This window comes from Sceloporus occidentalis, unplaced genomic scaffold, assembly GCF_023333645.1.
Source record: "Sceloporus occidentalis isolate IW3139 unplaced genomic scaffold, rSceOcc1.0.p SCAF_13, whole genome shotgun sequence".
NCBI lineage: Eukaryota > Metazoa > Chordata > Lepidosauria > Squamata > Phrynosomatidae > Sceloporus > Sceloporus occidentalis.
This window is the reverse complement of record NW_028316993.1, coordinates 2,267,651-2,284,513: the sequence shown is the minus strand read 5'-3', so window position 1 is coordinate 2,284,513 and position 16,863 is coordinate 2,267,651. Positions and strand designations below refer to the sequence as shown.

The 16,863-nt window shown below is 43.6% G+C and overlaps 1 protein-coding gene across 1 annotated transcript; it reads right to left on the bottom strand.

Moving 5' to 3' along the window:
* Positions 1-209: 209 nt before the first annotated feature.
* Positions 210-16,584, bottom strand: LOC149304547 (calpain-12-like). The gene is made up of 21 exons (XM_089479077.1): positions 16,354-16,584; positions 15,368-15,443; positions 14,278-14,399; positions 13,488-13,621; positions 12,424-12,592; positions 9,564-9,647; positions 8,793-8,878; positions 7,988-8,065; positions 7,315-7,481; positions 6,474-6,670; positions 6,199-6,210; positions 5,219-5,427; positions 4,172-4,214; positions 3,776-3,844; positions 3,642-3,699; positions 3,014-3,078; positions 2,695-2,763; positions 2,013-2,091; positions 1,139-1,255; positions 780-838; positions 210-570 (listed from the first exon to the last, which is right to left on the bottom strand). The coding sequence occupies exons 1-21, from the start codon at positions 16,582-16,584 to the stop codon at positions 544-546; spliced, it is 2,151 nt and encodes a 716-aa protein (XP_089335203.1). The 3' UTR covers positions 210-543.
* Between the last annotated feature and the right edge of the window lie 279 nt (positions 16,585-16,863).

Sequence of the window (16,863 nt, the reverse complement as noted above, 5' to 3'; positions counted from 1 at the left end):
TAGAACAGAACCAAATTAAAAGCACAGTTTAAAACAATTTAAAATGCTGGAGTGTTGGTCATCAACAAAATTGTGTTAACATGGACATTAAGCACTTCACTTTCAATCGCTTTCTTTTCAGCTGTAAGCCATTGTGTGACAAAAGCCAAAAGGAGCAGCTGCTTTTCTTATGTGCTTTATGTATTCTGATTGCAGAACTGAAATACAGTCGGCCCTTCTTATACACGGATTTTTTATACACGGATTCAAGCATACACGGTTTGAAAATGTTCCCCAAAAGTATAAATTTACCTTGATTTTCCATTTTTATAAGGGACACCATTTTGCTATGTCATTATATTTAATGGGACTTGAGCATACACGGATTTTGTTATACACGGGGGATCTTGGAACCAAACCCCAGCATATAACAAGGGTCCACTGTATTCTAGGTACAGAACTTGAGATGTTTAATTAATGCTGAGTCTAGGCGTATAATGAAGTACAATCTCCATCCACAGGTGATTTTTAAAAGCAGAAGCTGGTTGTGTGACCTCTTCCGAATCAGGGGGATCTGGCAAGTGCCATCCACTGCAAGAAAGAAAAGGAAATGAAACCCAGTGAATGTTCATTGCCTCTGCGGGTTCTGCTTTAATGAACAGATTAAGATACTCACAACAGCCATAAAGAGAAAAGGAGAAAGGAAGAGGGGGAAGAAAGTTAATGGGGTAAGAGATGTATTCAGATTTTTAACTTTATAAAATTGTACATAAACCTAAAGCTCATCCTCTCTTCCTCACCTCTTCTTCTGTCATGTGGACAACTCCATTTCCATCAGCATCTTTGCTTTTGCACCACACTAGTGAAAGAAATAGATATGCCATATCAGGATTCCCATTTGGTTAGAGACTCTAAAGTTTAGAGCTAAGCCCTGCCCATACTGATAAATACTCAAATTCAGTGCTGCAGGTTTCCAAATATTAGATTACAGCAGGCAAAACACAGATTGGCATCTATAATGGTAGGATAAATTATAATAGATGGATGGTCTAAGAGCCGACTCACATGAGAATACAATGCCGAGTATTTTAAGTGTATTGAAAGGAAGGACACAAATGTGTTGACAACAAGAACACTTGGGAGATCTTTTTGGCCTTACGGAAAATGCTTTCCAGGTGCACCATGAGGAAAACAAAGCTGCTGAAGTCTATCTGGAGCCAGGGATTGCCATATTTTTGCACAAGGGTCTCTGTCGTCTGATTATTTAAGTGGAATCCTAAATGAAAGCAGGTGCAACAATATTAACGTGTATTGCACTTAACAGTATGGAACTAGATTCTGCAATCTCAGTAAATACGGTAGACTAAGTAAATCTGTCCTTTTTTTTCCTTTGCATAGTTTATTCTAGATCTAACAGTTCTCAGGACAGAAACCATTAGAGGTCTAAAACCCACGTCTTCTAACCCAGTGTTTCCCAATCTCAGGTCCCCAGATCTTGTAGAAGTACCAGTCACATTAAAGGTTGCATGGAATTGCTATACCATGCAGTACCATTATCCTTGTTCCGATGTGCATTGACAAATGTTTCAATTTGCAACTCTGTGGCACAGAGGTCATCAAAGAGAACCCAAGCCTCTACTACAAATGGCCCTTTTCAAGTTTAAAAAAAACCTGTCCCATTGTCTATTTAGTTTAACTATTACTTATGAAAGAAGGCACCTATTCCATTGGCCTTAACCAACCACTAAATGTTTGTAGATTTAAAGTCTTTAAACTACCCAGTTCTATAATAAAGAAGTACAAATGTGAGGGTAGCCATAAGACAAATTTGAAACTCTTTTCATAACACCTTTGTTATGGCACAAAACAGTGTTTCAACAGGATATGGAGGAAGGATCCGCTTGCTTAGATAATTTTGTACCATTTTGTCGACCTAATAAAGGTATTACCACAATATGAACCCTGAAATAGTACAGCACATTCTCTGGAATAAGACAGCACATTCTCTCTCTGCAATCTCCATTCTTTTTCACCTGCAGCATCCATTGCCAGCCGGATTTCATGGGTGTTCATGCTGCCAGATCCATCCACATCATAAATCATGAATATACGCTTTGAAGAATACAGGAGAGGTTAGTGTCTTGCAGCCTGCTATGTGTGCAAGAGCTGACACAGTGACATTTTTGTTTATTTCATCTTCTGTGTGCTTCCGTCTATCAATGCAGGTACTCCCAACACATTCAAAGCACAAACATTCAAAACACAGCATTATCATAAGCTAAAACGACCATGCAGGCCAGCATTAGAGTACCAGAGATTATCCATTAATATGATGCCAACAGCAATTAAACAATACATACAATATAAAGTATTATGTATATTAAACTAAATTCCTGGTGTTCACTCTCGTAAAATGGATCGTGATACATTAATACAATAAAATATTAAAATTACAAAATTTAAAACAGCAGGATTTTTTATAAACAATATTAAATTAACAGCCATAACTCTGACCAATGGAATCCTGGGATTTATAGTTTAGTATGGCAGTTAGAATTCTCTGTGCGCTATCTCTGCCACAATAGTTCGAAAGAGTGGACCTACAATTCCCAGGATACCATAGCATGGATCCATATCATGTAGAGTTGTACCAACCTTGGGTAACTCTGTAGTATAGATACACACAGAGAAGCTATTTTTTGGATATGCACTCACCTCCCATTCTTGCATCCTATTGCAGAACTGCTTAAAGTCACCTAGTGTCAGCTTGTTTGTCTTATTCCCCTGTAGTATAGTTAAGGAGAAGCAAATGATGTATCGTAGGGAATACACCATCTTCCATATGACATAATAACCATTTTGCAATATCTGAAGGGCTGTTATGTGGAAGATGGGGTGGGTTTGTTTTCTGTTTTAACTGTAGTTTCCTCCACTAGCAAGGGGTTGGAGTAGATCAGTTCTGTAGTTCTACTATTCCTATTATCCTCTTTCTTCTCAGTGACAAGTCCCTGTTTACTTCTCACCAAAAGGATACACTGAAATGCTGGATGATTTTCTGGCATTGCTCCTTGGAAAAGCCACCCGTCTTCAGGGATGTCACTGGAAAAGACCCTGCTTTTTCGTTTTCTTCTTTCGTGTATGTGAAATTTTCTATTTTTACCAAAAACAAACAACCCTTCCCCCCAAAAAAAACCCCAAACAAACCACTCTTGTTTCATTTTGTACATAATAATAATAATAATAATAATAATAATAATAATAATAATAAAGGCTTTCATGGGCAGCATCCATAGTTTTTTGGGGGTTTTTTAGGCTATGTGGCCATGTTCTACATCTGTTTGCACAAAATGCAATGTAAAAAATCTGTCATTACATTTTCACCAAAAAGTCCGAAAATGCAAAAAAGGAAAAAGAAAATGTGCAAGAATGTTCTTATCATCTCACTCAGCAAGGAGCAGGCTTTTGAAATGTGTTGTCCTTGTGTGCAAAGAGAAAATAAATAAAGATTTCCATCCTTCCTGTTGGCTTATCACTACAGCCAACACATATTTTCTCTTGATATACAGTAAAGGATGTGAATGCCAAGTTCCTTTTGGATTTAAAATTCTGGGAAGGACAGAAAGGGGAAAGATGGCAGAGTGAACCCAACTAAGCGTACTCACAAGGAATCATCGACTGGTTCAGAATGCCCTGGAGTTCATCAATGCCCATTTGTTGGTCCTGTAAGAAACAAAAATGCAAGAATGGTCACACATTCAGAATTCAGAAACTATTCAGGATTCAAAAACTATCTTACCTGTCCTGCATATTCCAGGAAAGTTTTCTCAAGGATTTTGTCTAGTCCAGTCTTGGGTGGCATCATTGCCTGGGGAGAAAGAGAAGCTTGAGAGAGAAAAGGGCACAACTCTGGAGTAGTAAACCTGTTGTGAATCCATAGTCACCCTTTAAGGACAAAATGGTTGGATCACATCACATTCATAAATGCTTCCAGTTCCCACTGGCTGTGGAGAGTGATGGTTGGCTAGATCTTGCATGAATCCACACAGAGCTTTTTAATAAACCAAACCGTAAAACTTACTGATTAAGCAAGGATTCTCAAGATGCTAAATCAAAGCCAACAAACACATGCATTGAGTCCAGCACTTGGACTGTGAACAAACATATTGAAATAACCAGCATGAGAAGCAATTACCTGCAATGCCTTGCCATCTGCACTGACTTCTGCATCAATTTCCCTGGAATGGAAACATCATATCATTAAGGAATTTCTAAACCAGTAAACCTGAGCATTACTCCATTACAAGCCTGGCTTATAGAGGAATAGTCCATCTGCCCAAAGAACACCAGCCAATCTGGATTTACTGAAACCCTAAATGTGTAGCCACTCTTTCAGGGCTGTGTCTGGTTATTTGGCTGCCTTGGAACCACCCAAATCAAGATGTATAATAGCTAAAAACCAACCAGATTATTTTGGCACATCAAGCAGGAAACCCAGCAAGCACTTCTCCCATTCAGTCAAATTACCACTGGACAAATTCAATAACTTAAAATTTGCTGCTCTTTCATGACAACACCTCAAATTTGCTGCCCAGGGTGGCTATATGTGAGGGCTGGCCATGTTCTCCTTCTTGCTAGGTCTAGCCATAACCAAATTTATTTTGATAGGGTACAGGGCAATCTCAAAGTTGCTGTAGAACCCAGGTTGAGCTATAACTCTTTCATCCTTGCATGCAAGGACAAATTATTAAAGTAGTTTTCTCCCTGCTGTGGGACAAAATGAATATTCATTACAAGTATTCTCACCATATTCAGACACCCCAAAGTGTACTGTCTGCAGGAACTATTCTGCAGAGCAAAATAGGTTTGGGTTATTTTTGCTGAAAGACCCTATTGTCTGTACACAAAACACAATTTGCTGCGGAAACGGTGTTTTCCGTGCAGAAACCCATTAACTTCATAGAGAACAGGGTTTGTTTGGTTTTATTTCACACAAAACACCATGCATTTTTCTTCACATAGTAAGTCCTCCACAAAACTTTGGAATATCAAATACCAGGACAAAATTGCACAACATTCTTACTGGGCTATTCATCCTGATGAGGTTTTTCCACTGTTGGGAAACCTGGAGAGGTTTGCCTTGAAAATGAATAATTGTGAATATTCTTCCCATCCCTAAACCCAAGAGACCTAGGGAATGTATAGGTTTTAAAACAAAACAAAACCTGGACCAGACACTCACAAGAACTGATGTTTCTTCTCTGTGAAAACGCGGAGGGTGAAGTTTGCCTCTTCCAAAGGTGACTGGGTGTTAGGGATGATCAGATAATCCCCAGGAGGTAACTGGAGGTATCCTGTGATGTCTCTTGAATAACCACTGAAAGGGTGGCTGACCGGCTTCAGTGTGTGGAACAATGCCTTTCTTTGGGTTGTGTTCTTCAGCTGGAGGTACTGGAAGTAAAAGTGCAGCCCATGAAGTCACTCCATCAGACCTTGGAATAGTTATAGCTGGTGACTTCCATGTTGTCAATGGAATGGTGAGTCTGCTCAGGGTTTTAGCCTGAACTTTATAGGAGCACTGGCTATGCTAGCTAAGGATGCTGAGTGTTCTGGTCCAAAAAGAGAATAATTTTTGCAAGTTCTGTCTCGGAGGGGAAGCAAGCCCTACTGCTTTCCCTAAGAGAACCCAAAGGAATGACCTTACATGGTCAGCTCCAACAAAGATTTTTGGGCGAAGTGATTTCTGAACTGAGAAGACACTATTTGGTTGTTGGGGGAAGATCTCAGTGCTGTTTGAAAAGAAGTGGAGTATTCCATGTTTATCACCATGCAGAACCGAAGCAGCTTATAATGTAGATAGAATACATCTAAAGCTTAAAATTAAAATTTGCAGCTCCCTCAAAGTAGTATCCATTTAAAAAGATCATATTCAAAACCCCACTGAATTAAAAGTAGTCTTAAAGCACTTAAAGTACATATAAAGGAACACTGGAGAAATAGCTGCTATTGGCCCCAAACTCATCATCCTTCCCCATGAACTTTATTGACTACCATTGAAAGAAGTTAAATTGCTATGCCATATATAATGTTTAAAAAATCTTCCCTTTGCTTTGAATCGAATGATACTATTCTTTCCTTCCCATTTTCAGCTGAACATGTATCTTCCTGTTACTTCCAGCCGTACCATTCCACAAGCAAAATAAAACCAATTTGAGTTATTACCTGTTTGGTCACCTGCAAGGGAAGAGAAGGGCAGGGGGAGAATAAGTTTAAAACAATTAGTAAGAAGGCGAGAAAGTCATAGCCTAGAAAGCAAATAAGCTAATGACATTCCATGGAGTCAGTGAAGGTGAAAGCTATACAACAGCTTTGGGAAGCCACATCTGGCCATAGGGCCATATTTTACCCACCCATGTCCCAATTGGCCCTTGAGCAAACCTTGTCACTATATTAGATCTGGGAAGGGAGCACTTGTCCCATAGACCCCATGCACCCACCTGGAAAACCTGAAAGCAGATGAGCAGAAAGTCCTTTCCCCTCCATCTGCTCTTGCGTCGATCCTGCTGCATCAAAGAGACAAGGAGGGTGCAGGTGGGGTCCTGATATTTTTGTCCCCTTTCCTGCTGCTTCTTCAGCTCTTTCTCATCCGGCTGCAGCAGTGAAACATGGAACTGGGGATTCATCCAGAAGGTGTCTGCAAAGTGGAGAACATCTAGACCTCAGAATCAGGTCCATAACCACTTGGATATCAGAGCACACTTCAGGCTTGTCTTGGGGGAGTTCAAGAATGAACCTTGCAGAAACATAGCCTGATTCATCAATATTATATACCCTAAGTTTCACCCTCAACTTATCCATGTGTTATATGAAAATTCCCCAAGCCTGCCTTTGACTTATGCATGAGCTCAACTTGTACTCAGGTACAGTGGGACCTCATCATCTACAGGCTTGCCATGCGCAGATTTCAGCATCTGCGGATGGCAAGCCCCATTGTGCCAAATAGCAGTGTATGCATGTAGCCGTGCTAGCAGGTGCACATGGCGCACCACCATTAGTGTCAATTGACTCCAGGTTGCGGATTTCTTTGTCTCCTCAGGGAAGGGGGGGGTCCAGAATGGATCCCCCATGGATACAAAGGTAGTACCATGGCAAGAATCCTGTCACTCACATATACTGGTAATACTCCCCATTACGGCAGCACATGCACTTTGAGGAATGTTGCAAAAGGAGGCATCCTTTCTCTGCATGCAGAATGCCCTTTGGCTTCGGTTTGCAACAGCACACAAGTGATTACTACGCATAGCTCTGCCTCCTTGCCTGCCAACCCCAGAGAATTACCCCATGGTTGGAAGGTCTGGCATCCACCAGCAGTGTGACCTTTGACCCAGCACCCTTGGAAGCAGTTCATGTTCCAGCAATGGCGAGTTCCCTCTTGTGCATTGCCAGCACTAAAGTGGCAGATCTCCAAGACATCAAAATGACGTATGAAATCAACCAGTTGCATCCTGTATAGTGGGAGCAAAGCAGAAGCAGTTATATAGTGCCACCTGTTGGCCTTGTCTCTATCAGCAGTGTTCCTACTACCTGATATTGTGTGTTTGTGTGTGTGTGTTGACTTGTAGCAATCCCATGAATTTCATACGATTTTCTTAGGCAAGGAGTTCTCAGAAGTGGTTTTGCCAGTTCCTTCTTCTGAAATATAGCCTACAGCACCTAGTATTCATTGACAGTATCCCATTCAAATACTAACCAAGTCTGATCCTGTTTAGCTTCCAAGATCAAACAGGACTTGGTGTCTTTAAGTATTTAGGCCCTCATACTTCTGTTCAAACTGTGTGAGGATGAGCAGCAATATCTAAAGATTTAGTTTAAAGCTACTGGCTGGGGTTGGGAGGGCCTGGGAGTTGTAGTCCAAAAAGTAACTTTACAAGCTGTATTAAACATCTGGGCATGCAAGAGATGTTTCCTGTGCATCGTTGTCCTTTTTTAAAGTGGAGGCCAAATTCCTTACCAAAATTCTCCATCTTTCAGATCAACCACATGAAGCTTCTTCCGGAGTGCAGGGTCCAAAGATGACCACAGTGGTGACCTGAAGCCAGAAGAAAAGCAAAAGCCAAAACAAAGAGAAATGGAAATGAACTGCTAAGAGCTTTCATAGGCAAAGCTGGTGCAATGAAGACACCATGAGGCACTATGTACACTGGCAGATAGGTGAATGGAGGGATGAAAGTTGAACTATAGTCATTAAATTAGATTTATCTCAACTTTCAACCATAAAAGTTGAAAAGACAGTTTACAAATCTAATTTTTCAGATGTCCTTTTCCGTATAGTTTAATTCTAAGCATGCTTTATAACCACCATAAAGATTCAATGGTGGTACTGAGACTGGAAATCCCTTCCTAGCGAGAGGATTCTTTCAATGCCTTGTTTTTAAAGTTTTTCTCTCTTTCCACCTCCAGTCCCATGTCCATGGTTAATGGAAACAAGTCATATTCAAGCGAGTTGTCAAAACCGGCTTCTTTTCCAGTAACCATAAATTAAGTACAGCTTTGGTAGTAACCCTAAAAAGTCAGTAAAACAGGAGCTTCTGATATCCCCTTCACAGGTGAGTCAAATCGTTAGAGGAGGGAGCAAATGAGCCCAAATTTTATTGAGACAGCTGAATGTGAAACAGTGGGACATGTCCCCAAAAGCAGAAGCATAGCTGGGTGGAAGTTTATAGTTGTAACCCAACACAACTGGAGGGCATTAGGTTTGGAAAACCTATCCTAAATGCCATTCTCTGCAGCCCATGACACATACGAGAGACACTCACTTGTCACTCCAGCGGCCAGTCCATTCCTGGTAGCCCCATGGATTTCGCAGTCTTACCAGCGTCACCTTCTTGTCATCTAGGTCAATCTAGGAAGGAATGTTCAACCTGCTATATTCTGAATCATGCAACCCTCTAGATGGTCTTGGACTGCAACTCGCAGCAAGCTGAGTAATATAATCAGCGATGATCAATGTTGAAAGTTGCAGCCTAATGCACCCCTCAACTATTAATTACAAGCAGAATTGCACTATCAGGGCAATGTGCTTTCCCCTATGTGATGATGTTGTTCATTGTCATCAAGTCAACTTCAGCTTACAGCAACCCTATGAATGAGAGATCTCCAAGTCCAGACCTGCTCAGCTCTTGCAAATTCACAGCCGTAGCTTCGTCGAATGAGTCTATCCACCTGTACATCCTACTATATTACTATACTATAAATAAATAAACAATATTCTGAATCATGCATCCCTCCAAATATTGCTGGACTACAACTCCCAGATTGTTTCCATTGACTGTACTGGATAAGGCTGCTGGGAGCTGCAGCCCAAAAACATCCGAAGAACCAGGCTATTCCCACCCCTGGAATAAACAAAGCCAGGAGAGACATAAAAATTCCTTTCCTCTATCAAGCAAATTCTAGCCCCATTTCCCCCCATTAAATCCTCCAGCATTTCCTCTTGTTCCCCAGTTCATCACTTTGTTGCTTGCTGCTTTCTGACATTCAGTCCTCAAAAGCAGGAATAGGTCAGTCTGGGGTCTTCCAAGACATACCTTGCGGATCCCCGTGATGGAGTAGGCATGTCCTTTCACCAGCCCCTCTGGAGTTGGTGCTTCAATGTCCTCAGACCTCTTAACCTGAAACAGGGAGAATAGGCAGAACAATCAGACTGTAGAATTCAAAGACATGCCCATGTTAGTTTGGAAAATCAGGATGCAAAGGGATCTTGCAGCACCTTTGAGACTAACTGAAAGACAGAAGTTGGTAACATGAGCTTTCATAGACTTGAGCCTACTTCCCCAGATGCATCTGAGGAAGTAGGCCCAAGTCTTCAAAACCTCATCATATTACCAACTTCTAGTTTTCAGTTAGTCTCAAAGGTGCTGCAAGATCCATTTGCAATTAGACTGTAGTTACTTAAGACATAGAGAGTCAAGTTTCACATTAAAGGGAATGTGTATTCCCTTCAGTTAATCCATTTTCTCTCTGACAACAGGATTTATGTGCCTCAGCAATCAAATTTGCAGATTACACCTACGCTTATCCTCTAATGAGACATCACAAAAGAAATACGCTAAATGCATGATGCACAAGGTAAGGCAAACCCCAAGCAAGTGCTATGACAAACACATGTCTTTCAGTACTTTAAGCAGCACTTCTAAACATGCACTAAACATATTGTTTAGTTTGACTCTCAGGTGGCCTAAAATCCAATACATCTTAATTTTCTAGTTGCTGTAATCTGAGAGGTAGAAGAAGCAGATGAAGGATTGGGAGAGCTGGAGTGTACATGTGTTGTTGTTGTTGTTGTTATTTGGTTTGGTGTTGTCTGAAAAAATAATAATAATAATAATAATATGTTTTATTTATAGACCGCTATTCCGCGATGATCATAGCGGTGTACAGTAAAATCGTTAATACAATAAAAATACAGTTAAAGGAGGGAGAAGTCTCATCCTTCAGGCAGTCCAAGATGTTGCTGGTCTGCCTGCTGGCTCCCTCTGAGGCCGAGATGACAGTTGAGGAGGGAGGGGCCTCTTCCTTCAGGCAGTCCAAGATGTTGCTGGGTCTGCCTGATGGCTCCCTCTGAGGCCGAGATGACAGTTGAGGAGGGAGGGGCCTCTTCCTTCAGGCAGTCCCTGATGTTGCTGGTCTGCCTGCTGGCTCCCTCTGAGGCCGAGATGACAGTTGAGGAGGGAGGGGCCTCTTCCTTCAGGCAGTCCAAGATGTTGCTGGGTCTGCCTGATGGCTCCCTCTGAGGCCGAGATGACAGTTGAGGAGGGAGGGGCCTCTTCCTTCAGGCAGTCCAAGATGTTGCTGGTCTGCCTGCTGGCTCCCTCTGAGGCCGAGATGACAGTTGAGGAGGGAGGGGCCTCTTCCTTCAGGCAGTCCCTGATGTTGCTGGTCTGCCTGATGGCTCCCTCTGAGGCCGAGATGACAGTTGAGGAGGGAGGGGCCTCTTCCTTCAGGCAGTCCAAGATGTTGCTGGTCTGCCTGCTGGCTCCCTCTGAGGCCGAGATGACAGTTGAGGAGGGAGGGGCCTCTTCCTTCAGGCAGTCCCTGATGTTGCTGGTCTGCCTGATGGCTCCCTCTGAGGCCGAGATGACAGTTGAGGAGGGAGGGGCCTCTTCCTTCAGGCAGACCTTGATGTTGCTGGGTCTGCCTGATGGCTCCCTCTGAGGCCGAGATGACAGTTGAGGAGGGAGGGGCCTCTTCCTTCAGGCAGTCCCTGATGTTGCTGGGTCTGCCTGATGGCTCCCTCTGAGGCCGAGATGACAGTTGAGGAGGGAGGGGCCTCTTCCTTCAGGCAGTCCAAGATGTTGCTGGGTCTGCCTGATGGCTCCCTCTGAGGCCGAGATGACAGTTGAGGAGGGAGGGGCCTCTTCCTTCAGGCAGTCCCTGATGTTGCTGGTCTGCCTGATGGCTCCCTCTGAGGCCGAGATGACAGTTGAGGAGGGAGGGGCCTCTTCCTTCAGGCAGTCCAAGATGTTGCTGGTCTGCCTGCTGGCTCCCTCTGAGGCCGAGATGACAGTTGAGGAGGGAGGGGCCTCTTCCTTCAGGCAGTCCCTGATGTTGCTGGTCTGCCTGATGGCTCCCTCTGAGGCCGAGATGACAGTTGAGGAGGGAGGGGCCTCTTCCTTCAGGCAGACCCTGATGTTGCTGGGTCTGCCTGATGGCTCCCTCTGAGGCCGAGATGACAGTTGAGGAGGGAGGGGCCTCTTCCTTCAGGCAGTCCCTGATGTTGCTGGGTCTGCCTGATGGCTCCCTCTGAAGCCGAGATGACAGTTGAGGAGGGAGGGGCCTCTTCCTTCAGGCAGTCCAAGATGTTGCTGGTCTGCCTGCTGGCTCCCTCTGAGGCCGAGATGACAGTTGAGGAGGGAGGGGCCTCTTCCTTCAGGCAGTCCCTGATGTTGCTGGTCTGCCTGATGGCTCCCTCTGAGGCCGAGATGACAGTTGAGGAGGGAGGGGCCTCTTCCTTCAGGCAGTCCCTGATGTTGCTGGTCTGCCTGATGGCTCCCTCTGAGGCCGAGATGACAGTTGAGGAGGGAGGGGCCTCTTCCTTCAGGCAGTCCAAGATGTTGCTGGTCTGCCTGATGGCTCCCTCTGAGGCCGAGATGACAGTTGAGGAGGGAGGGGCCTCTTCCTTCAGGCAGTCCCTGATGTTGCTGGTCTGCCTGATGGCTCCCTCTGAGGCCGAGATGACAGTTGAGGAGGGAGGGGCCTCTTCCTTCAGGCAGTCCAAGATGTTGCTGGTCTGCCTGATGGCTCCCTCTGAGGCCGAGAGGTCAGGGTGGTCAAGAATTGAAAATCTGCACTCAGCCAAGACACCACTTGGTTCATGGAAGGAAAGGCAGAGTACACAAAGCTCTCTACAGGAATCAGTGCTTCTTGCAGACTTCCAATTGCACTCACCTCAATGTGTGCTCCCATCAAAGAGTTCCTGCTCAGTGCTGACTGAATAGTCTTGAAGAGCTTGGAGTTAGGTACTTTTAAGGAGAGGGTCTCCCCAATTCCACCAGTGAAGTCCACAAAGGCCTCATTCATGTATCCTCCATTCATTGCTTCATAGGAGCCATTTAGCCTTTTTTTTTTTTGCAGGAGGGTAGAGGGAGATCAGAGGAAGAGGGGAAAACAGATAATAGCATAAAGAAATGTACTGGAACAGTTCAGCTCCCTAGAAATGGTCCCTATTTGTGATGATGGGTTGCTATTTGTGACTTTTGTGACGATGGGTTGCTTTTTTAAAACTTTTCATTCAGTCTGTGAACTGTATATTGTAGTATTAGTTCCTTGCTTCCTCATACACTTATAATACAGTAGTGTACAGGCATTCATACTTACATTTGAGCTTGTACATTAATATAATACAATACAATATGTCCTGAATACCCTCAAGGCATCAGATCCTATCTGATCTTGGGAGTTAAGCAGGATCTGCCCTGCTTAGTAATTGACTGGGAGACCACCAATGAATACCAGGTGCTATAGGCTGTATTTCAAAGGAAGACACTGGCAAAACCACCTTTGAGGATTCCTTGCCTAAGAAAATCCTGTGAAATTCGTGGGGTTGCCATAAGCCGACAGGTGACATATCCTTCTCCCACACTTTAAAAACATAAAGATACACTTTATACCCTGAACCCTACATTCACCCCAAATAAGTGGCTTCAAATCCTTGATTTAGAGAAGTGTAACCAACAGAATTATCAGTCTGATGGCATCTATACATTTTTGTCTGCCAGAAGAGGGCATCTAGAGTTAAGCCAGGAGAGGCTGCAGAGACAGAAGCACATCTGTATAAAAATGAATGATGAGAAACGGACTTAGCAGGCCATATGATTGCCATATGATTGCCATTTAAATTCTGTAAAGGAGAAATAAAAATAGAAATGAAAACTAGTGTGCTATAATTCATACTGTGGCCAGGCATGTGAGAAGTAAGGGATGCTGGCATAGAAAAATGACATCTAACTTACTTGGCATAGGCTTTTTCCAACAAAGGCATCCAGAACTCATCATACTCCGGGGAGCGCACAAAAAGCAGCTTGTCACCGATGGTTGGCAGCAGGTCGTCTACGACCACATCCACCCATTGCCCATATTGCCAGAACTGAGGGATTCAGAGATAATAAAAGGTCAGTGGCAGAGAGGTAGAGGAAGGGAGGACTGAAGACAGGCTGTGCCCCTCATTCCCTGTACAGGTGAAAATGGGAAGAGATTCTGTGGCCCTTCAGATATTTTTAGACTCACATCTCAACAGTCCTAGCAGGGACCGCCAGTGAAGAGGAATGCTGGGAGTTGCAGTCGAAAAACATCTGGAGGGCTGCATGATTCTCACCCCTGTTGCCCAGTAATCTAACTTCAGTCTCTGAGAAACTGGTTTGGTATATTTTTGAAGTGTTTGGAAATCCATAACAGGTTTGCTGTGCTTTGGGATTTGGGATGATGGGGGTATTGCTTGTGGATACTGTTTGTTGATGATGGGATAGATGATGCACCCACAGGGAATAAGAACAAATAGTATACCTCCATGAAACTGAAGCTGTATCTACACTATAGAAATAATGCAGTTCAACACCACTTTGGTCACTGAATCTCTGGACTAAGAAAGAGCTGGAATTTTATCTTTAGCCAGACAGTGGAATGCACCATTTAGTCACCATGAGCAATTAAGAAAAAGACAAGGATAGCAGTGAGTATCAGAGTCTTGAGTAGGACTCTGAAATCATCCCTAGAGAATCACAAGACCATGCCAGACCATCTCACCTGGAAATGGAAGATGCCAGCGTATTCAGCACCTTCAAAATGTTGGTCCTGTGGGACCACCCGGAACAGGAGTTGTGGGTACAAGGTGAGGGATGCAGCAGCTGCCAGGAACCAGCAGTTACCTTCAAGAGATGGGAAGGAAAAACTAGTTTGGACATAAGAAGTGCAAGTGAAGCCTGTTGCAACAAAATGTGGCAAGACCAAGAGCTGTTCTCTCTCTCCTCTCATCATCTTTCGAGACAGCCGCTGTCGCTCATTCCCACTCTTCTTCTCAGAAGCCAGCACTTGCCAGTATGAAAAACAGATCAGGTAGACATGGATCTTGGGGGGAAAGTGTGATAAGAAATGATGCCAAACCGGCATGCTTCCATTCTTAAACTAGTGCAATTGTGGCAAGACAGCAAGCTAGTGGTAAAGTCCATAATCCCTGCATCTGCATCAGATTTATAATAGCACTGTTTTTATAGGGTGAGGCTACATTTTTCATCCCACATGTAGACACATTATAAAACCTTAATGGAGATTGGTTCTCCCTCTAAATCTTGGAAACAATGTTTTTGTGGAAAGTTTGGTAAAATCTTTAGGCCTGTCACAGCGTTGCAAATGTTTCACTTCAGCTAAATTGCTTCATGTTTGTAGTATAAACTTAGTCCATGGGACAATTAAGGTTGACACCTTTTTTTAAGGAACTGGTCCTTTTTGATAACAGGTACAGCTTTTCCTGGGATGGAGATGTAATATCAGGTAGACTCCACTGGCTAAATTTTTATGCAACAGGCTGCTATTAAAGGTACAGAAGTGGTGCAGATAAATAAAGATACCAACTCTAAACTGAATTAACAATAAAATAAGCAAGACAAGGTATATAAAAGAGGGTGTTGATGCTGTGGGTGTGCTGCTATTCTGTATGTAAGACAGAAATGAAATGGATGAAGTTTTTCCCTCATGGGGAGAGATGGAAAGATGGTCAGTACAGCTTTACATGCTGAATTTCTGTTCTGTTCAAAGGTACAGGAATCCCATGGGAATATAAGGTGAAGGTAACAGTGAAACAAGGAGGTACAGAGAAGGACAGCAAAGGAACTGTTACCTAGTTGCCCCTGGCAGACATCTGTCCGATTCATTCCTTCACGAACAAAGTGGGGAGATCCGTGCTTGCAGATGTCCTGTAAAAATAGCACAGGCTACAAAGGCTGGGGGTTGTAGTCCAAAAAGGAACTTTTCCAAGCTCTGATGCAGAGGTGTGTCTCCTTCTACTTGCTTCTTATCTACAATATCTTATCTCCTCACTATGTTTGTCCTCAGGTAGAAATTATGAATACTGCAGTTTACAGCCAGCCACTGCTCCACCTTTCCATTGATCTCTTTATAACCATTGTACCCTGCCAACACAACTTCTTGTTTGAATATTTGCTCCCTACCGCATGCATCTGGTGAGCTTGGAGGAGTCTTAGCCTCAGTGTTTCTCACTTTTAACTTCCCAAGATCATAACAAAGAGCTGGGCCAAGACTTTTGGCTGCTTGAGGCAGAGTAGCATATGGCATCCTCCTACCCATGTCTCCAATTCAAGGTATATTGTGCTTCAAGGTACTAAGCAGGGTTCACCCTACTTCGCTTTCAAGATCAGAGGGCAATACAGTTATGAATTAAATAATTAGCCAGTTCCCATCTTTTTGCAATATTGCAAAGGTGCTGAGGGCAGGGGAGGTTAAAGTGCATCTAGGACTGACCACACATACCCTCACAAGGCTGTTTCAGTGGTCTTCAACCCATTCCAGACTCCCTGGGGGTGCCCTTTTTCTGGCCACCATTTTTAAAATTGCTCTTTTTAAATAGGCTACAGCACCACTTGCACTGTTTAACACCAAAATGTACTCATTTTGCAAAATCAGAAGATGGGGTATGTTTTGGCGGAGCATTTTTGCTGTCTGGGGTCAGGAGATTGATTGACCCTCAGACCTGCGGTTGTTGCCTACCCTGATAGTAGTGCCAGTACTAGAGCAACAGTACACTGACTGCTCTTAACAAAGAGTGAAGCACATGCAAAATACAAATATTTCTTCTCCCCAGCTCACCTTTGGCCTCTTCCATACCACCTGCTGAATATTCACAGAGCCGGGTCCTAGCTCACGGTATCCAAGTGACTCTGCACAGGGTTTGAACTCAGGGTCGAGGAAGAGGCATCCTTGTTGGAGGCACTGGCGCTTCAGCTCCTGATAGTTCTGTTCACGGTAAGGTATAACTCGGGTCTCTCCTTTGGCGTCGGAGTCCTTGATGAGATGGATGGTGATACGGGGGCCAGACATGGTTGAGACCAACTGTGTCTTGACCATTGACTTGGGTCCCTTTATAGAGTGCAAAGAGGATACACAAAGGCACCTCCCAGTTTCACCAGAGCAAACTGGAAGTGTTTCACTTTTGGACTTGGATACAGGGATACTGAATTTAACCCTTTGCTACACAGTTCCATGAAGGAGCCATACTTCACATAAGTGCGTTAAACTAGTGTTTCTTAACTACATTGGTCTTCCAAGGTTTTGGGCTGCATGGCAAGAGGTTAGACTGAATGGCCCTTGTGCTGTCTT